Below are 27500 nucleotides of genomic sequence, written 5' to 3' on the forward strand. Positions count from 1 at the left end.
CTTAAACATCAGACTTGGTTCCTAATATTTTGAAAAAAAAAGTTCTTCAAAAGTATATCATTTTGGGTCTTAAAAGAAGTGAAACTTTATAAAAAGTTCTTATATAATAAAAAAAATTTATGAAAACACAAGTTAAAAAAGTTTAAAAAAACTATGAAAATCTGTACTTTTTTAATTTTTGGTAAAAAATGATAGTTTTTAGGCCATAATATTTAAACTACAAATCATTATATAAAGTGATTATTGTTTTTAGATGTATTAAAAAATTTCACTTCTTGTGAGACCCAACATGATGTGCTTATATATATATATATATATATATATATATATATATATATATATATATATATATATATATATATATATATATATATATATATATATATATATATATATATATATATATATATATATATATATATATATATATATATATGTATATATATATATATATATATATATATATATATATATATATATATATATATATATATATATATATATATGTATGTATGTATCTATACACCTATTTATAATAACACAATTTTTTTTGTGTGTAATTGATATGATTTTTTTAGTAACTTGTTAATTATTGCAATTTATTCATTTATTTATACAATAATAATTATCACAATGTTTTTGACATTTCTTTAGTTATTACATTTTCAAAAGGTTTGATTTTGCAATAAAATATTTATAACAAACCCATAAAAATGAATTAAGAAATAACCAAACAATATAATCAAAATAAAATTAAACGTTTTAATTAAATAGTTAAGTTAGTAGTATAATGGAAAGTTTGGTTATTTAGGGAGGAATATTCTCATTCAATTTAGAGTGTCTTTTTTTTTACCTTTAATTTATATTTGGTTAGAGCAGTATTTGTACCTTTCTTAATCATTCATTTGTGTGTTTTTGTTTAGTACTCCTTCCTTTCACAGTGTCATTAACAAAAGCAAATCTAATATTCTGATTCTAATTTATGAATCTAATCCTATTACTTCTACTAAGGATAAAGCAGCAGTATATGCTTAAAACCTTTCCTTCGACTCATCTATCAAATATTACGAGTTTTCTTATTATCCCAGATAAACAATGTCCTACAGTTGACTTATTAACTGTTAATCAAACATACGTTGATCAGTTATTAAGTCAGCTGTGGAACATATTCTCTTGTTCTACAGTTGAGTTTTTAACTAATATAACAGAAAGGCTATTGTGCATTAGATAGAGGCAGCATGGCAAGAGCTAATGCTCTTAACATTTCAAAAAATTTTGATAATGTTTGGCATGCTGATCTTCTTCATAAACTCACTTAGCTTTTTTAATAGTTAACTTTACTTTTTTAAAAATGTTGTTAAAATTATTGAATCATTCCATTCTACCTACAGTATTAAATTTTTTCCTCAAAGGTAAACACTCTTGTTCATTTCCAGTAACTTTTGGTGTACAATAAGGTTTCCTACTTTGTCTTGTATTGGTCCTAATTTATATTAATGATCGTTCTGACAATATCTTACCTAAGGTGACTCTTTGCTGACAACAGCTATATACTCCAGTCTAGAGAAAGAGTTATCTTTATTTGATTGCTAAAAACAGGAAATCAATCTTAATTGCAATATCTTGTCTGTGACAGTTTAGGACTTGCATTAGCTTTTTAATTTTAAGTCCTAACTAAACTCATTTATTAATTAATTATCGCAGTGTTGTTGATATTCCTATATTGATGAATAGTAAGACTCTTACTGAATCATCTGATTTACACCTTTTGGGTTATTTTTCATTGTGAAAGCAAACAGTTAGCATTCATTTTTTTGCTCCCGATTTCATTCTTTACTTTTACAAGTCTTTTATTAATTTTTTTTTTTAATTTTTTTTACAGCCAGTACCTTCTTTTCAACTCCATAACAGGTACCTTGAAAAACAATGTTGCTGTGCGAAGAAAGGCAATAAGCACTGTACTACCAGGATTGTGTTGGGGATCAAGGTCAGAATCTTTTGCTAGCAAAATAAGCACTCTACTACTTCACCACTACCTCATATTCTATTTCTCTGCAGGTTGCATCTATATCTCTTTTCTATGAATACTCTCATGGTTGCTGCTCGAACAAGCTATCAGCTCTAAAAACTTTATTTTACTAATTTTTTTTTGTCATACATCAATTCTTTGGAATTCATTATTTTATCATCAATTCTCTTGATATTTTACCTAAAATTTACAATTTTTTAAGTTTTCTATTGGCTGCTTATTTCCTCTTTAACAATATTCTTTGTTTTCTGGTCCTTACAACTTAAATAATGGTATATATGCACACACTTTTGTACAAATATAAGTTTACAAAAATCTTTGCATACCTTGCCTTGCTCAGGGTTGTAAAACTAGTGTTTTTTTTTAAATCTTATAAACTAGGATTTTAGTGAGTTTTTTATACATTTTCAACTTTTTGCAGTTAAAAAAAAAAGTTATTTTTATTATTTTAGTATCATTATTATTTACACTATTATTATTAAGTACTTTTCTTTTTTATGATTCAAAACACTTTTAAAAAAGTTTTTCTGTTTTTGGATGTCTAAACTCTTTTTCTAAAGCAAACAAGAAAGCATAAAGCTGTACTTTAAAATTGTTTTATTAGGTATTGTTCATGAAGGTCGAAGTTATGGACCTACTGATTTCAATTGCAAAGAAATTGTTGACTTTGTTCTGATTTGTAAACATGTCCAAAAAATAGAATGTTATTTAGCATTTAAGCAAGCATCCAAAGTGTCAAAATGTTTTCAAAATGTGGATGTTAAAAATCCAATTTGTGGACATCCAGCCACAATAGCTTGTAATCAAACTCATTTATTACTAGACTTTACTACAAAAAATCCAGTTAATGAAGTTAGAGAAGGACAAACTTCTTTGGTGTGTAATAATCCTTTTCCTCACCTCAAGTGCATATCTGAAATTTTATTTTACCGTAAATGTGGACATACAGAAAAAATGCAGTGTTATCAGACAAGAGATGGGAATATTCAACCATGTCAAATATTTGTAGAAACTGAAAATGCAGTTTGTGGGCATAAAATATCATTACCTTGTCATTTGTTATCTGAACTAAAAGACTGGCTACCATGGAAGAATAAAGACAGAAACAAATTTTTCTTTAACAACGTGTTATCTGATGATTGTCCTGCTCTCATTTTTCTATCTAATCAACTTTTTAAATATGTAAAAAATTGCAAGAATACAATAATTGTTCAAAGAAAGAATTGTGGTCATCAATACAAAATAAATTGTGGAGTTGCTTTTAATGAACTGGAAAAAAAAACTTTACGTATCTGTGATGAGTTAATAAATGAAGCAATTCTAAATTGTGGTCACATAAAAACAATGAGTTGCTCATCATATACAGCATACAAACAAAATCCTGAAAATTATTCTTGCACTGAAGAAATCATCATGAGCTGCTGGAATAATGAAAACTGTAAACAACAGGTTGTTACAGTATGTAACAAAAAAAATGAAATAAATAACTGTACAAAGTTAACAGATTGGCATTGCATCAATGGTCACACAATTTCCAAATTACCAATATGTCAAAAAGGATTTTTAACAGAATGTACTGAATGCGTATTTGAATCATCCAAAAAGTGTATTTTTAATGCAGCAGAAAGTTTGGATTTACTTGGATTTCTTCCAAATGAGTTGCATCCATTCATTTATGAGAAACTAGTCAGCAAAGAATGCTTAAGTAATTTTTTGTTTAGTCAATGTCAGTTGATTGAATATATATCAAGTTGGTTATCAAAGCAGAAACCTTTAAAACGTCCACTAATTGAATTCACATATTTTCCATGTTTTATTTGGTTAGCCAAACATCAATTAAATCAAAAAGTGTATCCAAAACACATTTTTTCAAAGGTTTCAACTTTAAATGGTATTCAAGTTTGTGAATATACACTTAATAACATCAAAAATCTGATAACTGAAGCAAATAATAATAAAAAAAAATCTCTAGAAATTATTTTTGGAGTAGCCCTTATATGTAACACTAAAGTTGTGTCTGAGAAAATAACTAAAAAAAGTATAAAAAATTTTAGTAGAATAGCAAATGATATTATAAATTGTGGGTTTGATAGTCTTCAACATTATGATAACAAATGGGAGTATCTTATACTGTGGGATCCTTATGCATTTGTTGCTACTCATAAGTTAAAGTTTCAAACTTCAGAGTTGAAAGATTTTTACTATCAGTTGAGTCAATCACAAAATGCAGGTTTGTGGGTAAAAAAGAATTTAAATCAAAAGTTTCCTCAGCAAACTATTCCACAGGATGCATCCTCATTTGTGATTGAGATAAATGTAAAGAAATCTTCTGAAAATTTTTCAAACTTAAATATGATAACTGAATATGATGGAATAAAATTTCAAGCTGATTGGGATGGAAAGAGTCTTGGAAGGTTTGAAATATTCAATAAACATATTCAAAAATATTTAATGAATAAACTCCAATTTTGTGCCTCTAAATCAGGGTATTGTTTGTTTTATAAATTTTGACTAGTTACTTTCTGTTTTTTAAATTTAAATTGTTAATTAACCTTAGCAATAAATTTAATAATGAGTTATTATCTTATATCCTTATAGTAATTATTCTTTTTAGCTTTTCTAACAACCAAGCAAGTTTGTTTTCTGGAATATATTATTTAAAATATCTTCCTGAGATTTTAAAGCAAAAAGATCTTCCAGAAATAAATTTACTTACTTCACTAGAAAAATGTAAGCTTGAGTGCTTTGATGATGCTGAATCTGAACTCAATAGTTACGTTGAGTGTGTTAAAAGAAACAATGCTCTATTACATCCATTTTTTTTTCTTGCTAAATCTCGCATTGCATTTCATAAAAAAAATTTTGATGATAGTAAAAACTTTTTAAAGCGATTTTCAAAGTTTCATTCCAAGGCTATAAAAAAATGGTGTGAAGACAAAGAAATTAAATTATTAAATGATGAGCCTGATAGTAATTTGAAGGTTACCCCCACTGTAAGTAATATATATGATCCAATATTAAAATGGAATAATTTGAAAGACCAACAAGGAGTTACTTCTGATGCCATGGATACACTTGTTAAAATGACTGGCCTAAAAAAAGTGAAGGAATTTGCTATTGATCTGTTTAAGTTTTCTTTAAAGTTCTCACTGTTGAGCACTACAGCAAAATCTGCAAATCAAAAAACTTTAAATTTTTGTTTTCTTGGCAATGCAGTAAGTTTAAATTATTTTATAAATTTTATTTCATGTTTAAAACTAGATACAAGCATTTTTTAAAACTTTTTAACCTTAAAACTACTTTTTATTTATATCTACAATACCTGCAAAAGGTGTACTTTTTTAAAGAGCTAACAAAAAATATTCCTTTTGTAATCAACATTTATTCATTTTTTTGGTTACTTCCCTTTTGTTACTTTAATTATTTGGATTTTTTTAATATTAAGCATTTGTATATAATTTAATTATGATTATGAAATGAGTTTATAGTATCATTTAAGTTTTTTAGTTTTTATCAATCTTTATCAATCTATTAACACCATTTCAACCACCATAAACATTGGTGGTTAAATACCTAATTACAGAGCTCATGATTGGATGTTGTTTATGTGTGCATATGTTAGATGGAAAAATGCTTACCAATGAGTCTGAGCTAAAAATAAAGTAGATATACCAAAGTAAATAAATATTTTTGAAAAATTGCAACATGAAGAGTGTAATTGGAATAAAGAAGGTTAATCTGCAGCGAATAAGGTTAATGGATCAATAGAGCATATACTGAAATCAGCCTGTAGTGAAATCACCTATTCTATCTCAGTTAGGCGAGGCTGCTTATTTTCTTAATGTATTGGGTTTAAAGGTTCCAGAGGAGGTGGGTATTCGTAAAACCCAAATTGACTATTTCAATCTTCAATCTCACATATTTTATTACACTGACACTCATCAGCAGGGGTAGATACAGTAATATGCAGGGTAGCTGATTTTTGTTAGTCAATGTCAGTTGATTGAATATATATCAAGTTGGCTATCAAATCAAAAACCTTTTGGCTATCAGAGCAGAAACCAAACCAGAAGCCACTGACCAGTGTTTTTTTTTCTGGACAGTAAATCACCTAAGCCCAGCAAATTACTATCAATTTGTTTTACATTGATTCACATGAGTTAAATTTACATCAATTCATGTGATTCTTAAACATTTTTAAAATACTTTGAATTTTAAATTATTTCTTTTTTTAACATTTAAAAACTTGTTATTGTTTCTTTAGAACCTAATAAAGGTTATTTTTTATTAAATAATTTTTTTTATTGCATTATTTGTTTTATGTTGTTGCATATCATTAGTTATTTTAAAACAATACTTCTTAACAATGTCAATGATTTGAAAATAATTAATGGAAGTAAGCGCAGAAGAGAGGGGGGAATAAGTAAAAGAGAGGGTAAATTTTAGTCCAAAACTAATAAACAGGGATGGGCTTATAAAAAGATGCTCTGTGAATTTTTTACAGAACATGCAAAAAATTAATTTAAAAGCTTTTTTTTTTTAAACATCTTTACTTACTTCAAGGCTGCCACTATTAAAGTTGGAAGCAACCACTATTAAAGTTGGAAGTTACTGGAAGAGAAAAGATGAAGCTTATAAAGCAGCATAAAATTAACAGACAACTTGAAAAATTGCAAGTTATATGAATCAGGAAAATAAGATGAAGGGAGCGAATTCCAAAGAACTAAAGCTCAAGGAAAAAAACTAGACAAAGAAAATATTCGGAGCTTTTAGGAACAGTCAAAGTAAAAGGATGAAACTTAATTGAATGACAAGTAACATGAAAACGAATTTCAGCAGATGGCATTAGAGGCATTAGCACTTTAGAGCAGCACCCATTATAGTGTTTATAGAAAAGGAAAAGAGGAGCAACGTTATGGCAGTATGACAATGGTTAGATGTTGGCTGCAAGAGCAGGTCTAACTATGTTTACAATGCGTTTTTGCACCAAAAACGAAAGAGCGTCATTCAAAGATCTGCTGTAAATATGGCAACAGTATACCATTCAAGGACGAATTTAAGACTTAGGGAGATAAAGAATAGAATCCAGAGTGAGAAAGAGACAAGTATGATAAAGAGGTGCCACCTTAGCAAATGCTAATATTGCAATGGATTTAGTATATGGTTTCCAAGGAAGATCTGAAGTAAAAATTAATCCTAGAAGACAAAGGGTAGATGGCTCATTGAGTACATTACCGTTCATAAATATAGGAAGATCTAGAGTATTGTAATAACAACTAGCTGAAAAAAATTGAGCTTTATCAGAGGTAAAATTTACCCGCCACTGAGAACCCTATGCTGTAGCACATGTGAGACCCTTTTCAAGCTTAAATGTCCCCTCCAAGCAATCAGAGAGTGTTGGGTTCTTATCAAGACAAGTAAAAATGGTAGTATCAATAGCAAACAATGCCACCTTAGATGTGAGAATTTATTGGATTTTGTTAATGTAAATTTAAAAAAATTAAAAAATTAAAAATTAAAAAAATTAAAAAAAATTTATTTAATTATCATTACTCTAACACCTATTTAACACAACAAATGTGTGATATAACCAGTGTAATGTATATAATACATATAAATAATTTATGGTTGTCTTGGAACATATATGTGTGTCCATGAGCTATATATGTGTGCATACACATGCGTGAGCACATATATACTCATATCTGGTTGTAGGAATATATACGTAACAATGTTTTATCAGTGGGTGTATGTGCATATGTATGTATTTATGTATATATTTGTAGACAGATACATACCTATTTTTATGTATACATATGTATATGTGTGTATGTTTATGGGTATATATATATGTATAGGGGTATGTATATATATATATATATATATATATATCTATACACATTTAGTGGGTGTATGTGTATAGCCAGAATGCATAACCACTGCCCAGTACTACCTAGTTTCACATTAGGTGTCCAGTACTACATAAGGTGTTTATGCATATCAGGCTGTACATAATGTCTAATGTTACTATAGATATACATGATATTTAATACATGATTACTGTCAAATACACTAAAGGTACTACATCTAATGTTCTTTTTATAGTCACTGCATCTTTTTACTATATATATTTATCATACCTATAACTCAAGCCACACCACATTAACTATATATAAAACGAATCATTCAACTCCAAATATTCTACTCCATCTCTGTTACATACACCATCTGATAACTACTTGAAAAACGAATAATAATACTCCAACTCTGTGACATACACCCATACACATCCCTCTATAAAAGATAAGCAATAACACTTAAATTATATTTAAATATACAAACATGTTATGGTTAATGTAATAATGCTAATAAAGAGTTATTAAGCTAATGAGGAATAAAAAAACACAAATTCACATTATTACTAGATACCACATAACTTAATTTTGATAACCAGCTTCTAACCACTAATATTGTTTTGATACTAAAAACTCATACTAAAGACACAAGTCACCATAAATATAAGTAAACACTATCTCAACCATACCATACATACAGTTTGTTTAATTGACAAGAGGCTACCTGCTACCTGTTTTATAAAACGAATAATTCTTCTCCACTTCAGATACTCCTGTTAACATTACAGTCACATGACATTTTCACAGTTACTCTTATAACTTATGCGTAATTCCATATTATCTTAGATTATTAGTTGTAAAATATATATATATATATATATATATATATATAGAGATTATTAGTTGTAAAATATATATACAAGTTTGTGTTACTATGTTGGTGTAATTCTGTTTAAATTTTCCAGATTATCTAGTTGCAATAGTCTGTTATTTTAAAATACATGTTATTGGACTTCTAGTATTCACGTCTAGCTTATGTTACACCAGTTTTAATGACTTTTAACCAATTTTATACTAACAGCTCACACCATCGAGACATTCAATTACAGTAGAGACACACAAGTACACAGCATTGACTGTCTACATTACATACTCATCTACAAGACTCAAAACAGATCACAACTCTTACTGACCCTCTTTATACTGCAACAAAGCACCGCAATTATCGACACTCATTTCAAAAAAGTGACTTACAATTGTATGCTAGTTGTACTGAGCCCCAATAAGTGTCCTCTGGTCCCAGTGTCAATTCAGAAGTCTGTGGCAATCGTCCTGACAGGATACTCTGAGAATAGTCCTTTTGAGATAACACAATGGGATACCTTGAGGAGATACCCTGGTGTATACCCAGAGTGGAACTTCTTTTGGGATACCTGTCTTGGGCGAAAATTGTAGGTCTTCTTGTGTTCATACTGTACCATAAGGCGCGAATCCATACTGTACTCGAGACGTCCATGACACACTTAAATTGATAATGTATGTTTACCACCCTAATAATACAGACCACATGATAACTACTTATGAAACGAATAATTTTGCTCCATCACTGATACTGTCTACACATTACACTTACGCTTGACACTAACAACAATTTAGTGAAACAACAGTAAATGACTCTTATGTATTTCGACTATTGTATATTGTTACTGTTTATTTCTACAACATTTTTACTTATCATTTTTTTAGTAATTTTCTACTTTGAGGCTCTTCGTTTTCCACTGGACATCTGTCCTTTTGTACTTTTATCTCACTCTGCTAAACTCTATTTAACTTATTACTCATCCCTAAGGCGTTCACTGCTCGGTGCAGCTTCACTAAAATGCTTTGCATTTACAACAAATATTAAAAATTAAAAAATTAAAAAAAATTAAAAAAAGTATATCGCTAAGATGGAACCTTGAGGAACCCCTATAGTCACAGGAAATAAAGAAGAGTGCTTTCCATCAAGTATAACCTTTGTACTACGATTGGTAAGAAAGGATTCAATAATCTTAAAGATGTTACCTGATACACCGTAAGAAAAGAGCTTATGGAGAAGACCGGCATGCCAAACTTTATCAAAGGATTTAGAAATGCCAAGAGTGGTAGCCCTAACCTCTCCACATCTATCTAATGCACAATAAAACCTATGGATTATTACTGTTACCAAATTAGCAGTAGAACATAAAAATTGAAATCAATATTGATGATCAAAATGTTCTTAGATTCAATATTCAAGATTAAGTATTTGTTAATTAAAGACTCAAAAACCTTACTTATGGTAGTAAGAAGATGATTAAGAGGGTAGTTAGACAAGTTAGATTGCTTTCCAGAGTTTTTGAAAATAGGGAAAACAGATGCTGTTTTCCAGCAGGCTGGCAAAAAAGATTTTGATAAGCACTTGTTAAATAGTTCTGAAAGCATAGTCGACAGCTCCAGAGAACACTTCTGCTAGGTTGTGACAGGTATCTTGACCACAAACTTTAGAAGAGTTTAAGCAGCAAATCACTTTAGATACAGATGCTGGAGTGATATGAATGTCAAGTAATGGATCAATCTGTTTGTTGGTTTTTTCAGGTAGGATGTGAATGGTAGAATCAAGAGATAAGATTGATGAAAAGTTTTTGCAAACAGTTCAGCTTTGTTTTTAAGTGAGGTAAAAAAATATGAACCATGCAAGAGAGGAGGAATAAGAGATTTGCCCCTATTTTAGACACTATTAGAAGCACATTTGTCAGCAGGAAGATAAAAACTTTCTACCCAATGGCCTTCACAAAGAAAATCATGGAAAGAATCCTAGTCAGCTATAAGGTAGTTCTAAGAGGTATTATGATAGGGGGATTCTGATGATAAAGAAAAATAAGACAAAAGTTTTAGAAAGATTAAACCGTGATCAGGAGCACCTGAGAGTGAATGTGGAGAAACTGAGCATTGTCTAGGATCAGAAACAAGACATATATCAAGTATAGAAGGTAAATGATTCGAGTCGTCCTGAAAGGGAGTCGTAAAGTTGACTCTATTCGTTAGAAATTAGGAAATTGCAAAAGTTGTGGACCTCAACGCCTGCAGAGTCATTTACACTAGAGCCAAGCCATTCAGTTTGATAAAAAATTAAAGTTGCCAACAACATTATTTAGTGAAGGATAAAGAGAAAGGGAATAATCAATTAGATAAGAAATAACATCTGAGTGCAGTTTTGATGTTAAGGATAGAGATATAGAGCAAAGAGAAAGATGATAAAGTGGTGCTTTAACAAAAGCACATAAAGAATAGGCTGTTGATTCAAACCTAGTTTTTTGACATATTAGTGAATTTTTATAAATGTAGTCTTTATGAAATCAAGGAAGATAACCATCAACATCAAGTCTAATTTCAACATGATTTAATATGCTTATATAGTTTTTATTTTATGGTAAAGAATGAACCAAAAGCTGCTTCTGAAAATTTAAGATTTACTAGATTTTTTATAGGTTAACAAATTTTAAAATCTAGTTACACTGGAAGATTTTGTTCCAGTTAGTGACTCATGTATATATTTTCTTAGTTTTAAATTCCACTTTATATTTATTTCACATTTTAGTTTTGAGATACAGTTTTTTGTTGATAACAATAATAAATTAATAAATGGGGTGTCTTAATAAGCTTGGGATGAGTGAAAAATATTCCAAATTTACATAAATGTCATCTTCATGTATAAAGCTTGCAAAAGTGCTTGTTTTTTTTGTTATTTAAGTAGAATAATAAATTGATTAATTTAGACTAATTTAAGATTACAATGATATCAAAAATAATTATTTTTGCTTACAAAGGCTATAGTGTTGTCAGCAAAAAAAGTATTGCTTACACAGAAAATGTAAAACTAATGTTACAAATATTGACTCAATAATTTCCAACTTTCTTTGAAGCTTGAAGTTTCGCCAAGAGTTTTAGTTTTCTAACTTTATAATTTTTGTAAGCTTAATGCAGTAAAAGTTGACAGGTTTTTAATGTGCTAATACTTTGCAGATATAATCAATTCCATGCAAGAAAAAGCATGGCAAATGAACCACATGCATTTAATGCTTAACTAATATTTTATGGTAACTAATATTTACTATTAACAATCATACATTTTACGGTTAACATTGATCTGATTATCAAAAATTACCCAAAGCTAAAACACCAGTGTTATGTCTGAACTATTTATTAATAGCAACTTGTCTGCATCTGTTGTAGAAATAAAAATAGAATGTTTATGTCATTTACTCACAGTAGTTGAAAGTAAAAACCTCTCTGTGTATCATAAAACATAAAAAATAGAGTTTTGCTAAGAAAAGACTTTTTAAATTGAAAACTCAATTGGACTGAAATTTAAAGGGATTTATTATTGCCAGTGTATGTAGAAAGGAGAAAAAGGAGGATAAAGATAGACAAACAGCTCAATTCAAGTTTCTTGGCTTGAGACAACTTCAAAGGACCACACACATTAAAATGAATTTGTGAGCAATTTAAGGTCATATGTGATGAGTACAGCATTGAAAATGAACTAACATTATTAACATTAGAAATCAAGTTTTGTAGTGTTTCTTTATTAAATAAAATGATGTACACATTCAAGATTATATTGATGATCAAGAACTCTGCAATTAGCTAAGTCTATAAGACTAGTATATAGTGGATGCTGCAATTGCAAAAAAATAGTGTTTGCAATGTTTTATTTACAACCTCAATCTGATGGTGTGAGATGGGTTGAAAGAAACAAGTTGATTTATTTTTTAAGTTATGAACGATTAGGGCTAGGGTGTTAGCTAACCTGATGACACTGCCTATACGACATAATTTTCAATTAAATTAAAATTCACACAAGGCCAAAAAATTAAATAAACGCCTATTTTACTCTATATACATTCATACAAAGTATGTAGTTGGTACACACAAGCTATTTTAATATCCCCTTAACTATTTTATTAAAAAATTTCACTAAACAATAACAAATGTTTTGATAAAATGTTTAACTTAAACACATTACCTTGTAGTTAAGTGTTTAAGAAATTAAATTTTAACCACAATTAAAGTATTTTTAACTATTTTTAATAAAATAATTTTTAACCCTAACTAGACTTTGATCAATGGAAGTTAATAATTTATGTCAACAATATTTTTGTCAAATAACAATGATGAAAATAAACAATGTTCTCATACAACTTTTTAAATCATATTCATTAATCAAGAGATAAGTTTTTTTTATCAACATTTTACAAATATTTAAAAAATATCAAAAACTGCACAATGGTTAAAAATCGGGGATTACAGGGCTGGCTATTCTAGAAAAATTATTTTGAAACCATCATGCCAAACTCAAATAGGTATCAAGGAAGAGGTGGTGTAAGAATATCTAGCTACTAAAAAAAAAAGGTTTTATACACCAAAGTTTTTACAATATTGTAAAATCCAAAAGTTTTTACAAGCCAAAGTGTTTACAAATATCGTATTGCAAAGACACTGTATAAAACTTTTTTCGAATATTTTTGCTGTTTAATAAAATAAGTTACATAAGAGTTTCACATAAAAAAATATAAATAAGACAATATAAAAAACAAACTGAGACTTAAAGAAGATATGGGTAATGCAATACCACCTTAATCTTTTCATAGAGCCCCGTGAAAAAATAAGATATACTGCAGATATAGTTAGTTGTAAAATTTCCATCTTAAATATTCAAAGATTTGTAATTTATAAACCAATACATTTTATTTTTTTTTAAACATCTTCGCTTCCAACAAGGCTGCAGGCAGCCACTAAATAAAGTTGGAAGTTACTGAAAGAGAAAAGATGAAGATTGCAGAGCAAGATAACGATTGACTGACGACTTAAAGGATTGCAAATTATATGAATCAGGAAAGCAAGATGAAGGAAGCGAATTCCAAAGAGCTGATGTTTGAGGAAAAAAACTAGACAAATAAGCGTTTTTGGAGCTCTAAGGAACAGTCACAGAAAAAGGATGACACTTAATTGAATGACGAGTAACACGAGAATAAATTTTAGTAGATGGCACAAGAGACGCTAGCTCTTTAGAGCAGTGCCCATTATAGTATTTGTAGAAAAGAGAAAGAGAAGCAACATTACGATGATGTGACAATGGTTGGAGGTTGGCTACAAGAGCAGGTCCAACTATGTTTACAATGCGTTTTACCACCTTGTCTAAAAGAGAAAGGGCATCATTAGAAGAATCGCCCCAGATATGGCAACAGTATTCCATACAAGGCCGGATTTGAGATTTATAGAGATATAGAATAGAATCCGAAGTCAGAAAATGATGTGCTTGATAAAGAGATGCAACCTTAGCAGATGCTAATTTTGCAACTGATTTGATATATGGTTTCCAAGAAAGATTGGAAGTATAAGTTAATCCTAGAAGATGAAGAGTAAGTGACTCATCGAGTACATCACCGTTCATAAATATAGGAAGATCTAAATTATTGCGATATATTAATGTGACATAAATAACTTAAAGAATAAGTGTACAATTACTTCTAAGAATAAAAAGTAAAACTGTTTAGAAAAAACTCATCTGATTTATTAATCCTCAAAATTAAAAATGTGTTTTTTTGCCTGAAACTTAAATAAATTTAATAATTTTACCATATTATCTTTTTTACCTTTTTTTTTTCAAAATGTTTCCAAAATATTGAAAATAAATATTGTATATTTATATAATTTCTTTGACAATTTAAAGAAATTTAATTGATTTGTTCTTCGAAAATACTTTTCATTTATATATTTTTCAAACTTACAAATAAAATTAACTGGAGTGAGGTGAGTAAAATACTATTTTTAGTGTCGTTTGTAAACTTTCCTAATTTGCAATTCCTTTTACTAAAATTTTACATTTTATAACTTTAATAATGATATTTATACAATCATTTTATATTGCTTAAAACAAATGCTGTTTTGAATAACTTATGATATCTAAAAAGGTCTTTATTAAAATGCATCATGCTAATGCAAGTCAATTTTTTTGTAGAATTTTGAGAAATCATATGGAATTTAAAATTAAATTAATGATAAAACTTTTTTTTAAGTATATAACAGAATTAACAATTTTTAACATTTTTTAAATGTTGCATAAATCATGTTTCAGTTTTTCATACAACTGCAACATGACAATAAAAACCAAGTAAAAAGTTTTAATTGTAAAGCTTAGAGTTCAGATCAGTGATAAATTTTTTGAGCGTTGCAAGCTTGTGAGATTTTGTGGCTTGTGGTTCTGGATTTGACTTTAAAAAAAATCAGCAGCGCCATGGCTTTGACTCAAAGCCACAAACATTATTAGTTGTTATACCAATTTGATTTTTAATTGGTCTGGCAACCAATTAATTAGTTTTTAAGACTTAATTTTTGCTAATTTTAGCTATTTTAGTATTTAAGTACCATTTTTATTTAACATATTTACTTTGCAGTTTGCTCTTTTTAGTAATGTTTGAATAGTCTCTCTATCTTAAATACACTTACTAAATTCCAAATGTTTTACAAAAAAGTGAAAATACTTGTAAAATTAATTACAATTGTTTTTAAAGCAAATAACATTTTTTATGTTTATAATTATATTATATAATCACTTCATTCTTTTAATACAGGGCTCTGGAACAACTACAGTTGCACGGTTGTTTGCAGATATTCTTAAAGATACAGGTTTAAGATCATCAAATAAATTTATAGAATCTTCAGCTCAGAAATTAAAAGACGATGGGCCTGAAAAATTTTGTGAATTAGTGGCATCTGCAAAAAATGGTGTTTTATTTATAGATAAGGCATATGAGCTCCAAAAAACAATAGTTTCAGAGTTATTAGTGGTTTCTAAAAATAATCGTGAATATCTTTCAATTATTTTAGCTGGTTACGAAGATGACATGAATGAGAAGCTTTTCTACAATGAAGATATAAAAAACCATTTTGAAATGGTGGATTTCAAAGACTTTGATGAAAATGAACTGAAAACAATTTGGAATGTTGAATTAGAGAAAAATAAGTTTGTTTGTGATGATAGTGTTTCAACTGTGGTATCTAAACATCTTGCAAAAATGTCTGGTAAAAAAGGGTTTAGTAATGATCAAGCAGTTCATGAAGTAGTTGAAAAAACCATCAGAATTGCGAAGGCGCAAGAAAATTTCAACCCATCAAAATTTATAATAAATATTGAAGATGTTATTGCTGAATCTTTATTAGACAACCCAAAACTAAAAGCCATTTTGAAAGAATTTGATGAGAAAATAGGTTGGAAAGCAGTAAAAAAAAGTGTCAACCAATTAGTTGAGATCTGTAAAACCAACTTTATGCTTCAACTTATAGGAAAAAACACATTACCTGTAACGCTTAATCGCTTATTTCTTGGTAATCCAGGAACTGGAAAGACTACTTGTGCAAAACTCTATGGACGTTTGTTAAAAGAGTTAAATTTCTTATCAACTGGAGATGTAGTTATGTCTGTAGCTAGTGATTTTGTTGGATCACATGTCAAAGAATCTCGAAAAAAAACTAATGCCATGCTTGAGAAAGCCCAAGGAAAAGTTCTTGTTATTGATGAAGCTTACAACTTGAATGATAAATTTTGTGGAAAAGAAGTATGATATTTTTTTCATTTTATATTATATGGAAGAGCAGTACTTTTATTTTTAAGTTAACTTTTGATTAAACATATATATATATATATATATATATATATATAGTACCTGCTCAAATTATTAGACTCAAGAATAAAATTTTCAGATTTCACTAGTTTTTCAGATTTTTTTTGATAGGTAGAAGTTATTGATGTATACTTTTGTTGTTTATGTGTAATTTAACTTCATATCATTTATTTTTTGTTTTAGATTAGGAAAATTTTTAAAATATATACTTTAAAAAAATATTTTCAACTTCATAAAAAGTATGGTAAGTTTTATTAATATAAAATTAAAAACTTTCCGTTGATTTTATTTGTCAAAACTCTAATTATGTAATTTTTAGAGGCCTAATTATTGTCTTAAATAATTTCAGTTGTTTTTAAGTATTTTTTTTAATCATATGCAGTCACATAATAACTTATTGAGTGTTGCGCTTGTTTTAGATTAATAATGAGTAAAGCAAGTCATGGTTCCCCATATAAATTAGCTAAAGTAGCTGTTCGTCTGAATGAATGTGGTATGCAAACAGATGGCACCCAAAGGAGTAATGCAAAAATAGTAGAAGTCTTGCAGACTACAGTCAGAAGAATAAGTTTCAAACTCAACATAGGGGTAAAATAAGAACCATAGAGAAAAGTTTGCTGTGGTCGAAAAAGAGTAACAATTGCTAGAGATGGCAGAAAAAATCAAAAAAGTTGTTTAAAAAAATTGCAATAAATAAAGCTGGAAGCCGTTTTGAAAGATCAAGACATCAACATTTCACATGGATCTTTAAAAAGGAGAAGATACGAGTTAGAATTAAATCTTAACAACTGAAGAAGCCGAAACATGATTGCCTGCAATGATTAAAAAATGTGTTGCTTGGGCTAAGAAATACTCTTCTTTTTCTTAAGATTGAAATTGTCTATTTTTTCACTCCATACAGTTAAACAGATTATGTTTTCTTGTTACAAATTTTCAAAAAATGTTTTTGAATAAATATATTATCCCGATTGAATTTAATAATATTTGAAAAATTAATAAAAGTCAATATTGACTACTTTATTCAGGTTGCATTCAGCAATGAATCTACCTTTGAGAATTTGGAAGACAAAGCAACATCTGTGCGCCGCAGACCAGGAGAACAACACAAACCAAAGTACCTTGTAAACACTGTAAAGCACCCAGCATCTAATATGGTTTGGTCATGCATATCGAGCTGGGATACTGGTCATCTTGACATTTTACAAGGGAAGATAAACAAGGTCAGTACAAGACTGTCCTGCAGACTTTGCTGATTCCAGAGATACGAGAGTGGTTTTCAAATGGTGAAAAAATAAATTTTATGCAAGATGATGCTCCATGTCATACTGCAAAATCCATAAAAATATTTCGTGCTAATGAGACTGTCGAGCTTCTTGATTGGCCTGTCAATTCTCCAGATATGAACACTATTTAAAATCTATCGGAGCTTGCCAAATGCAAGTTAGTGTTGACAAAATAACAAGTAAACAGAAGCTCACAGAACAACTGATTGAAGTATGGCGTCAAGATTCAGATGTCAAAGAATTACCTCAAAGTGCATAAATAGTATGCAAAGGCATATCAAAGCTCTTTTAAAGTCAAAATGACTCACCAAAAAGTACTAAACTTCATAACATACTTTGTATATATCAATATATGGATTATTGTATATATTATTTGTATATATATTATTAGTATATATCAATATATAGATCATGACATGCTTTGTGTATATCAATATATAGATTACCAAAAATTAAGTTTTGATTGCTTCAAGTGCATTTTTTAAAAACAAAAAAGAAGAAAAGTTGAAAATTGAGTTTGAGTCTAATAATTTGAGTAGGTGCTGTATATATATGTGTATATATAATATATATATATATATATATATATATATATATATATATATATATATATATATATATATATATATATATATATATATATATATATATATATATATATATATATATATATATGTATGTAGATTTGCCTTTTATTAATTACGAATGATATGGCAGTAATAAAAGAATATATTGATATTTTTTATAACTGCCTTATCATTAGTTATTAATAATAAATAGTTATAATAATATTTTCTTGTAGGCTTTCTTTTATATTAATTTATTTGTTTGACTATTTTAATGGCATGTATACCAGTCCTCTTATTAATAGAGTCATAAATTGAAAGTCAAGGTTGAAAATATTTAAAATTAATTTACTTGATTAGTTTAAAATTTTTTTGAATGTATTGAAGATTGTTACGATATGTAAACAACATCAAAAAAATGTTTTTGTAAAAGAAAAGATGTTACTATATTTTAGCAATTAAAACACATGTTAGAAATTAATAAATATGTGTGTGTTCTTTTTTTTTTCTAATTAAGTTATCTACACGGCTAAACTAGCTTTTGTTGTACCCATTTTCATTAAATTTTGGAATTAGAAAATTTATATCTCATTTTGAATATAAAAATCACTGCATATAGATAATCTCTGTAAATGTAAACTTTAAATACTGCACTTAAAATAATGGAGTCATAATTTAAGTGAGGTTTAACTTTATTTGTAACAGTCGATGCATGTCAACTCAGCTAAAACTATATTTATCTGTAATTGTAATTGATAATATTATGTGTAACTATGTAAATATATTGGATTATGAGATGTCTTGCAGGACCATATTATAAACAACATTGTAAACTTATTATACACTTTGTTGTCTACTAAAAACATTATATACTTTATATTATAATACTATTGGATTTCACTTTTCAAGAACCAAGTTGCTTTTTATATTCATAATATTAATTATGCTAGTCTTTTTCTCAGCCATCAATTGTGTAAATAAGCGTGAAAAGAATGTTTGAAATATATCTTTTTTAGATTTTCAAAGGATAAAGAAAGATAATCAGTTATTAATTAAATTTATTGAATAACTAGTATGTAAGAATTTAAGGAAGCTTTTAAACGCTGTTTTACTTTAAATTTTATGAAATAAATAATGCTTATACATAATATGATGTAAACAATTCCACTAAATTAACTAAGTTTAACCTATTATTTAAATGCAAACTTTGGGATTGTCATTGTCAAGATCTCGATACGAAACCATGTGAAGAACTTAATCCTAACTATACTATTTGTAGTGAACATTTTGATTCTTCCCAGTACTATCTTGTCAGCAATGGTGGTAAAAAAGCACTTGTAACTGCTGTACCAGCAATTTTTAACTTTCCAAATCAACTATCTACATTAAATTCAAAGAGAAAACAGCCTATAAACAGACTTTATTTACAGGATAAAATACAAAATAAAGAAATCAATGATAAAGTTGAATTAAATGAAATAGATAATGTTGAAAATAGTAGAGCAAATAATGTAAATGTCAAAACTACTTCAAGTTAAGATTTGTCAGCTTAAAAAAAAACTCAAGAATCTAAAGATAAAGCACGAAATGTTCAAAAAATGTAATGGCTCAATAGAACATATCATTAATTTATCTAAAATATTATTAACAAACACCCAACTTTAATTTTTTGAAAGTCTTTCATGTATGTAATAATCGTGTTAAACAAGTAAAATGTTGGGCTGTTAAAGATAAACGTTTAGGTTTGAGAATCACAGTCCACAAGCTTTCAAAATGTTTAGAAGAGCTCTTTTATTACCTGCTAGAAAAGTTATTTCTTGAATAATCTTTTAAGATCCAAAAATCTGGTTTTTCCAATAAGGTTATGGCTTTACTAAAAATGTGAGTAGATACCATGAAAAAATTGGAATGAAGCAGTAGCCTTGTTTTTGATTATGACAAAAACAAAGACAAAATCATTGGAATTCAATCACATGGCAAACCAGTAAACCAAGTTTTTGTATTGATGGTCCGTGGTTTATCAAAAAAATGTAAAGAACCAACTGTGTATTTTTAAAGTAATACTACTATGCATTAAACCAATTTAGATGAGGTTCATCTACATAAAACAGGTTTAGCTGTAAGATGTCTCGTTTGTGATCAAAGCTCAAGTAATATAAGAGCTCTCAAATTTTTAGGATTTTCTTTATTAAATTAACAAATTTCACATTTAACAACAAGAGCAAAAGCTTATATAATATTTAATCCACCACATCTTATAAAAAATGTTAGAAACAGTTTAATAAAAAATTACATTTTATCCGATGGTAAAATAGTATCGTAAAAGCATCTGGAAAAACTTTTTATTTTGAACAAGATTAATGATGTCTGATTTGTGCCAAAAACAACAAATTGTTATTTACATCCAGGATCACTATTAGTTATGTGAGTAAAATTAGAACACAAATTTTTAGTAGTCAAGTTGCTACTGCTTTGACTGAATATACTTCTGCAAAACTATTGCCTAAAATTTTTTTTCAAGAACCTTTTCTATTCAAAATATGGATTTTTTATTTGTCATCTTGAACTCTTGTAAACTAAAGCAGATAAACCAACACGCTCTGTGTTAACTCTAAATAGTTGTTTTATACAACAGGTTAAATATTTAAGAGTTTGGATTAAGGATTGGCATTTTTCTAGTGCTCACAGCCCAAAAAGTATATCCAGTCATTGGGATTTAGATGTCACTATTTCTAATGTTCTTTGTTTTGCAAATGATTTCTTCATGAAAATTTTTTTTATGTTTGCACAGCTCAATTTAATCAGGACTGTTTAGAAATTTTTTTTCCATTAATATGAAGCAAAGGAGACTGGAGTAACAGACCAATAACAATGCAATTTAAATTGCCATATAAAGATGTCTTAGTAGTCTTTTTAGGAAAATAATCTAACTCTAAAATTAATTGTCTCCCTGAATCAGATTTCTCTGCTGCAATCACCAATGACTCAATTACCAACATAATATTTGAGAATCAAATCTCTGCAAATGAGCAATTGATTTTCAAACAGCCAACTGCAACTGCAAAAAAAGAAAAAGAAACTACAACCTTATGCATTACAAAATGTTTCAACTGATTCAGTTTCACAGTCAATTAAACAAGTTTCAAAATCAATTGCAGATGATTTGATGAAGAAAGTTCAAATCTGTCAAAAATGTGTACAAGTTCTTTCAAGTGTGACGCCATGTAAGAGTAACTTATTTAATACTGATTCCTTTTTTACCAAACCTACTTCACGAAAAGGATACTGTTTTTATTACACAATATGAAATTTTTATTAACTAAAACAAATATTATGTAAGTAATAAAACTAAAAAAAAAACGATTGCAATTTAACATTTCTTTATAATGAACATGTTGATCATGCTTTTCATTTACAAGAAAGCTTAATCAGACAATTTGTTTATATGAGAATATTTTATAAGGTTTTATAATTAGGATCTAGCACCTTAAAACAAGGTAAATAGAAAAGAGTTAGCTGCATTATCATCGCTTGATTTTATTTTGAATATAGTTCTTGAAACAAGACATTTTTTATTTATAATTGATGTTTTTTTTCTTGGTATTATTAACTTTATATTTAGCAAACGGTATATGTTTAAACTAATTTGAGAGATATATATAAACTCAAATGAAGCAAATACAGTGATAACATGATTAAAAAGACTTATGCAAAACATGTTAAACTTATTTCAAATTTTAACTGCACCAACATATTAATTTTAGATGATATAAAAATGTTATATAAGCAATGTTATGAAATAGTTTTGAAATTATTTTAATTTACAAAAGAAAAGTTTTTTTATGGGAAGCCCTCTGGTAAGAAAAATGCAAAAAAATTTATATTTCTCTAAGAGTTGCACTGTTGCGAGTATTTGGTCCCATAAGACATCCCAAAATGCTTTGCAGCTAAAACTACATACATTTATTGGGAGTTCGCAGGCAATGGTAATAGTTTCCTTTCTTTAAAATTTAAATTCATATTTACGTTGAGTATTTTTTATTATGGTCGTATCGAGGTGGTTCAGATTTTTATTTTCAGGTTCAATTTAAATTGTATTACAGAGTGATCTTGTTCAATATAATTTAGAATAATTCTGCTTCTTGAATGTTAGAAAATCTAGCATGGCAATCACTAACATGAGTTAGATTTTAAGTGAAGAAGAGCATTTAATGTCATTGCAATTTTGAAAGCGCTTTCTTTGTAATATTGAAAAAAGTACAACTGCTAGCACGATCATAAGTTAACAAACTTTACCAGTATTCTCATTTTTTATTTGTTCCAGTATTGTGTTCCTGAGCTCTAAAACAGCAGGAACAGAATACTGGAACAAATTACTCAAACATAATACTGGAATAAAATACTAAAACATTGCTAAAACATATTACTGAAATATGAATAAATGTAGATTAGCTATACATGGAAATTCATTGATGATATTATTCTGAAATAGCCATCTGCAGCAGCTTTAGAACATACATGGACAGAGGGTTTATGCTTGTACAGCCTTGTATATCTTTTACAAAGTTCCATAAAATGCTTCATAATGAACTTTTGAGTATTTATCTAAATTGATTTAATATATCAAGAGTTCTTAAAAATCCTCCATTGAAAATGTCAAATCTTTTGTGCAATAGTCTTCTTAAGCAAATCATAAATATTTATATTAATAGCATAATGATAAAATAAATGTTTTGAGTTTGGCAAAAGTAATTTAAAAGATTTAAATCTCTAGTATCAAATGAACCTTGAGTTAAAAAATTGGTTTTGTACTTAATGGTATAAGCTTTTTGATTGGATGTTAAAATGATAAGATTTGTTTATATTCTATTTGATTATATAAGATTTTTGATTGGATGTTAAAATTATAAAGTATTGCTAATTTACAATAAACTATAATGAAATCATGTTCCACATGAGCTAAATGTATAGATGTATTATATAGATATATATAGAGCTAATATATAGATATATATATACAGCTCTATATATATAGATGTAAAAATAAAGATGTATTTTTAACCAAACAACAAAAGATTGGAACTGACAAAAAGAAGAAATCAGGGTAAAAGTTATTTATTTAATTTTTTTATTTAAAGAATATGTTTAAATGTGAAATATAGTCACAAGATCAAGGAATCAAAAAGACAGAGAAAACTTTATTGCTTGAAGTTTATCTTAAAGAAGCTCTACCTAACTTCAAAATTCAATAGGCTATTTTTGGCTTTTAAACAATCAATATAATTGTATCATATATTATTTACATATCATTTTTTATATGGCTTTATATTTCTATTTCTATTTCATTTTTCTTTTAGTTAAATATTTAAACAATGTTAAAACATATTTTGTTTAAGATTATTTAAAATTATTTCAAGACATTTTTTTACCTTTAAGATTTTTTTTTCAAGGTACTTGATGTATTTGTAGAGAAGATTGAAAATACAGAAAGTGATGATATTGCTGTTTTGTTGCTTGGTTATGAACCTCATATGCGTAAAATGCTTTGTGAGCAAAATCCAGAATTAGCTAGACGTTTTTCAATAGATAATGCTTTTGTATTTGAAGACTACAGTGAATCTGAGTTATTTGTTATTCTGAAAGGTGTTTGTAAAAGAGAAAATATACAGATATCTGTGGAGGCAAAATTCATTTTATTTCGCTTTTGAAAAGTTGAAATTTAAAAAATTTTAGATTAAAAAAAATATTTACAAAAGAGCTAGAAAATATATCATATTGAATCCAAGTTTTTAATAACGGTTTAAATAATATTTGCAACAGGATTTAATTTTTTTCTTTTAAATTTAGGTTTCTGAAGCCATTCTAAAGTTGTTAGAAAAGCAACGAGCGCAAGCCAACTTTGGTAATGCAAAAGCAATAGATGATGTGATACATGCTGCTTTAGCCAAAGCGTCATCTCGACCTTTGACTTCAGAAGGCATGATTAAACTAATGCCTTTAGACATTCACAATGGAAATGCAGAAAATGAAAAAGAAAAAAGTAATGATCCATTTGCACCATTAGAAAAAATATATCGAGTTGAAAATATTCGACAGCAGCTCATAGAAATTAAAAATACTTTTCAGGTTGCACAAACAGAAAGCTCAAAATATTGCCCAGAATTAGAGCATTTTGTGTTTCAAGGAGCTCCAGGTACTGGTAAGACCACTGCAGCAAGAATTATGGCAGAAATACTTTTTGATTTAGGATTATTACCGCGAAATCATGTTGAAGAGACTTCAGGTTTTGATTTAACAGGTATTGCTGACTCCTAAGTTTAACAAGTTTTTTTTATAAGGAAAAATTATATATACATGTACATATATATGTAAATATAAATATATATGTATATATATATATATATATATATATATATATATATATATATATATATATATATATATATATATATATATATATATATATATATATATATATATATATATATATATATATATATATATATATATATATATATATATATAAAAGCGTTAGAGAGTTGATGTATGTATTTTGAATTAGATAGTCAGTGAATGTACTGAAGCCCTCATATTTCAAGCCGAAAGATTGGTTTAGCTGTCTAATTTTTTTATATGTTTGCTTTTAATGCTACATTTTCAATTTCTAAATAACTTCAAATTTCTAACTTCTTTTTATTTTTATCTTTAATTTACACTTTTAGCTCATCTTTTAATTTAACTTTGAATAGGATCATCTTTAAATAGTTCAAGTTAATGCTAAACCTTTTATTGTAACCATAATGATTGCAACAATTGTTTCATCATCAAACAGAGACCTACCACCCTACAGCAGTGGATTACCTCCAAGACTTTTATTAGTTAGCTTATTAGACAAGGACTATATATATATGTATATTATATATATATATATATATATATATATATATATATATATATATATATATATATATACATATATATATATATATATATACATGTATATATATATATATATATATATATTATATATATATATATATATATATATATATATTTATATATATATATATATATATATATAAATATATATTAGGGATGAGTAAAAATAACTTTTTTCAGAAATAGAACTGTTCTCCCTGATTTCTATATTAGTTATTAGGAAACTAATAAAATGAGACCTAGATAAGCAAAATTGGAAAAGAATTACCCCCAGCAGCAATTTTTGGCTAATATTACTTTATATAGCAATTGAAAAAAACCGAATGTTAGGTTTATATTAAAATCATTGCTCTACACGGAGTTTTAACACAAACTATATTTCTAAATGTTAGTAATGGTATTTAGTTTCAAATGATAATATTATTTACAAATTAATAACATATGATAATAATAAAACTGTATTATGTAGAACAGTTTGTAATAATATAAAGTAATTGAATATGCTTTGTGTTGAAATTACGAATAGAGCATGGATATTATGCATAATATTCAACTTTTTCTATCTAAAAATTGTGTAATTTGTTTTAAGTTGTTACTTGTTTTATTGTAACTTATTTTATAGTTTGAATTCAGTTTGAATTTAGCCCTATAATATAACTAATTTTGAAGAAAAACTTGTTTTTTAAATATTGTTAGCATAAAATCATTTCACTATATTTCTTATGAGGTTTTTCTCATAAAAAAATTTGTTAAAACAATGTATGTTTTTATGTATAATTTAATAATTAGCTATGCTCACTAATACTATGATAATACTATACTACACTAATAAATTAGATAGATACAAGATACAAGGAGTAAACTTAAAATTGGCTACTGGATCAATAGACAAAGAAATAAAAAACTGCAGAGTATTTGAAGCCAACAGAGCTCAAACCTTAATGATGTAATGCCACTAGATTCTATCATTTACAGAAATACTATCATATACAGAGAGCTAAAGAAAAAAGTAGTACAAAAGTTTATTAAACAAGTTTGTGGTAATTCAAAGTTCTGACTCTTAATTTTATGGCATAGATTACATGGGACTTGATTGATTAGAGTAATTAACAGTGGGCAGAATCACCACTAACAATACGAGCTGTTGAAAAAATGTAGAGAGGACTGCATTCAACTTATTTTGGTATTTTATAAAAGTTACCATGCCACATGGAAGCTGTAGAATGTTGTGTAAAGATGGTCGCAGCTGTTTCTGACTTAGTTTGTGCTGATATAAAAAGAGGATGTATGATACCTGTCTGCCTGCAATCTAGAAAGAATATGCCAATAAATATCACAATAGTACATTATAATATTTTAGAACAATTTTGTCTCTACGTATGTTAATATTATGTAGTAAATGCAGCTGCTTTTGTTTTCCTCTGATCCAACTGTAATAAGTAGTGAATATAATAAATTTTTTGTTTCTGTTGGCCCTAATCTAGGTAAAAAAATTCCTCTTTTGACTAATAAAATAGATGAGTATGATTTTTCAATTACTTTGGTCTTAACATTTTATGAATTATCTTATAAAGATTTTGAGCAATCTTTTAAGATTCTTGAGTGTAATAAATCAGCCAGCCATGATAATTTAAATGGTAATATTGTCATCGAGTCTTATAAACCCTTAAAAGATGTACTATTTAAAGTTTTATATTGTTCAATAAAGCAGGGCGTTTTTCCTGATTTTTTAAACACGGCTAAAGTGACTTCAATTTCAAAGCTAGTGATGCAACAAATGTTTCTAATTATTGCTCATTTTTTGTTTTCTCTGTTTTTTTCTAAAGTTTTAGAGAGAGTTTTATATAACAAAATTTATAATCACCTTTCTTCAAATAATGTACTATATGTTAATCAATACGAATTCAAAAAAAAAAAACTCGACAGAACATGCAATAATCCAAATTATTCACAATAATTCTGAATCTTTAGAAAATTCCTTATTCATGTTAGGATTTTTCATAGATTTATCAAAAGCTTTTGATACAATTGATCATAGAGTTCTCCTAAAAAAACTTGAGTATTATGGAATTAAAGGAAATGTTTTACTGTTACTTAGAAGCTATTTAAGCAACCGTAAACAG

The 27500-nt window shown here is 27.6% G+C and overlaps 1 protein-coding gene across 4 annotated transcripts in view; it reads left to right on the top strand.

The window, feature by feature from the left end:
- Positions 1–27500, top strand: part of LOC136084818 (uncharacterized) — an 84817-nt gene that overhangs the window by 32487 nt on the left and 24830 nt on the right. For 3 of the 4 annotated variants that reach the window (XR_010640877.1, XR_010640876.1, XM_065805860.1), the window contains exons 3-7: positions 2634–4515; positions 4644–5244; positions 15540–16523; positions 23889–24119; positions 24286–24736. Coding sequence is in view for 2 of the 4 variants with exons in the window: in XM_065805860.1 (XP_065661932.1) it covers positions 2634–4515; positions 4644–5244; positions 15540–16523; positions 23889–24119; positions 24286–24736 (4149 nt within the window). In the remaining 2 variants the exon portion in view is untranslated. The remainder of the gene's footprint in view (positions 1–2633; positions 4516–4643; positions 5245–15539; positions 16524–23888; positions 24120–24285; positions 24737–27500) is intronic. The other variant, XM_065805861.1, reaches the window with a different exon arrangement.

Source organism: Hydra vulgaris, chromosome 09, assembly GCF_038396675.1.
Source record: "Hydra vulgaris chromosome 09, alternate assembly HydraT2T_AEP".
Lineage (NCBI taxonomy): Eukaryota > Metazoa > Cnidaria > Hydrozoa > Anthoathecata > Hydridae > Hydra > Hydra vulgaris.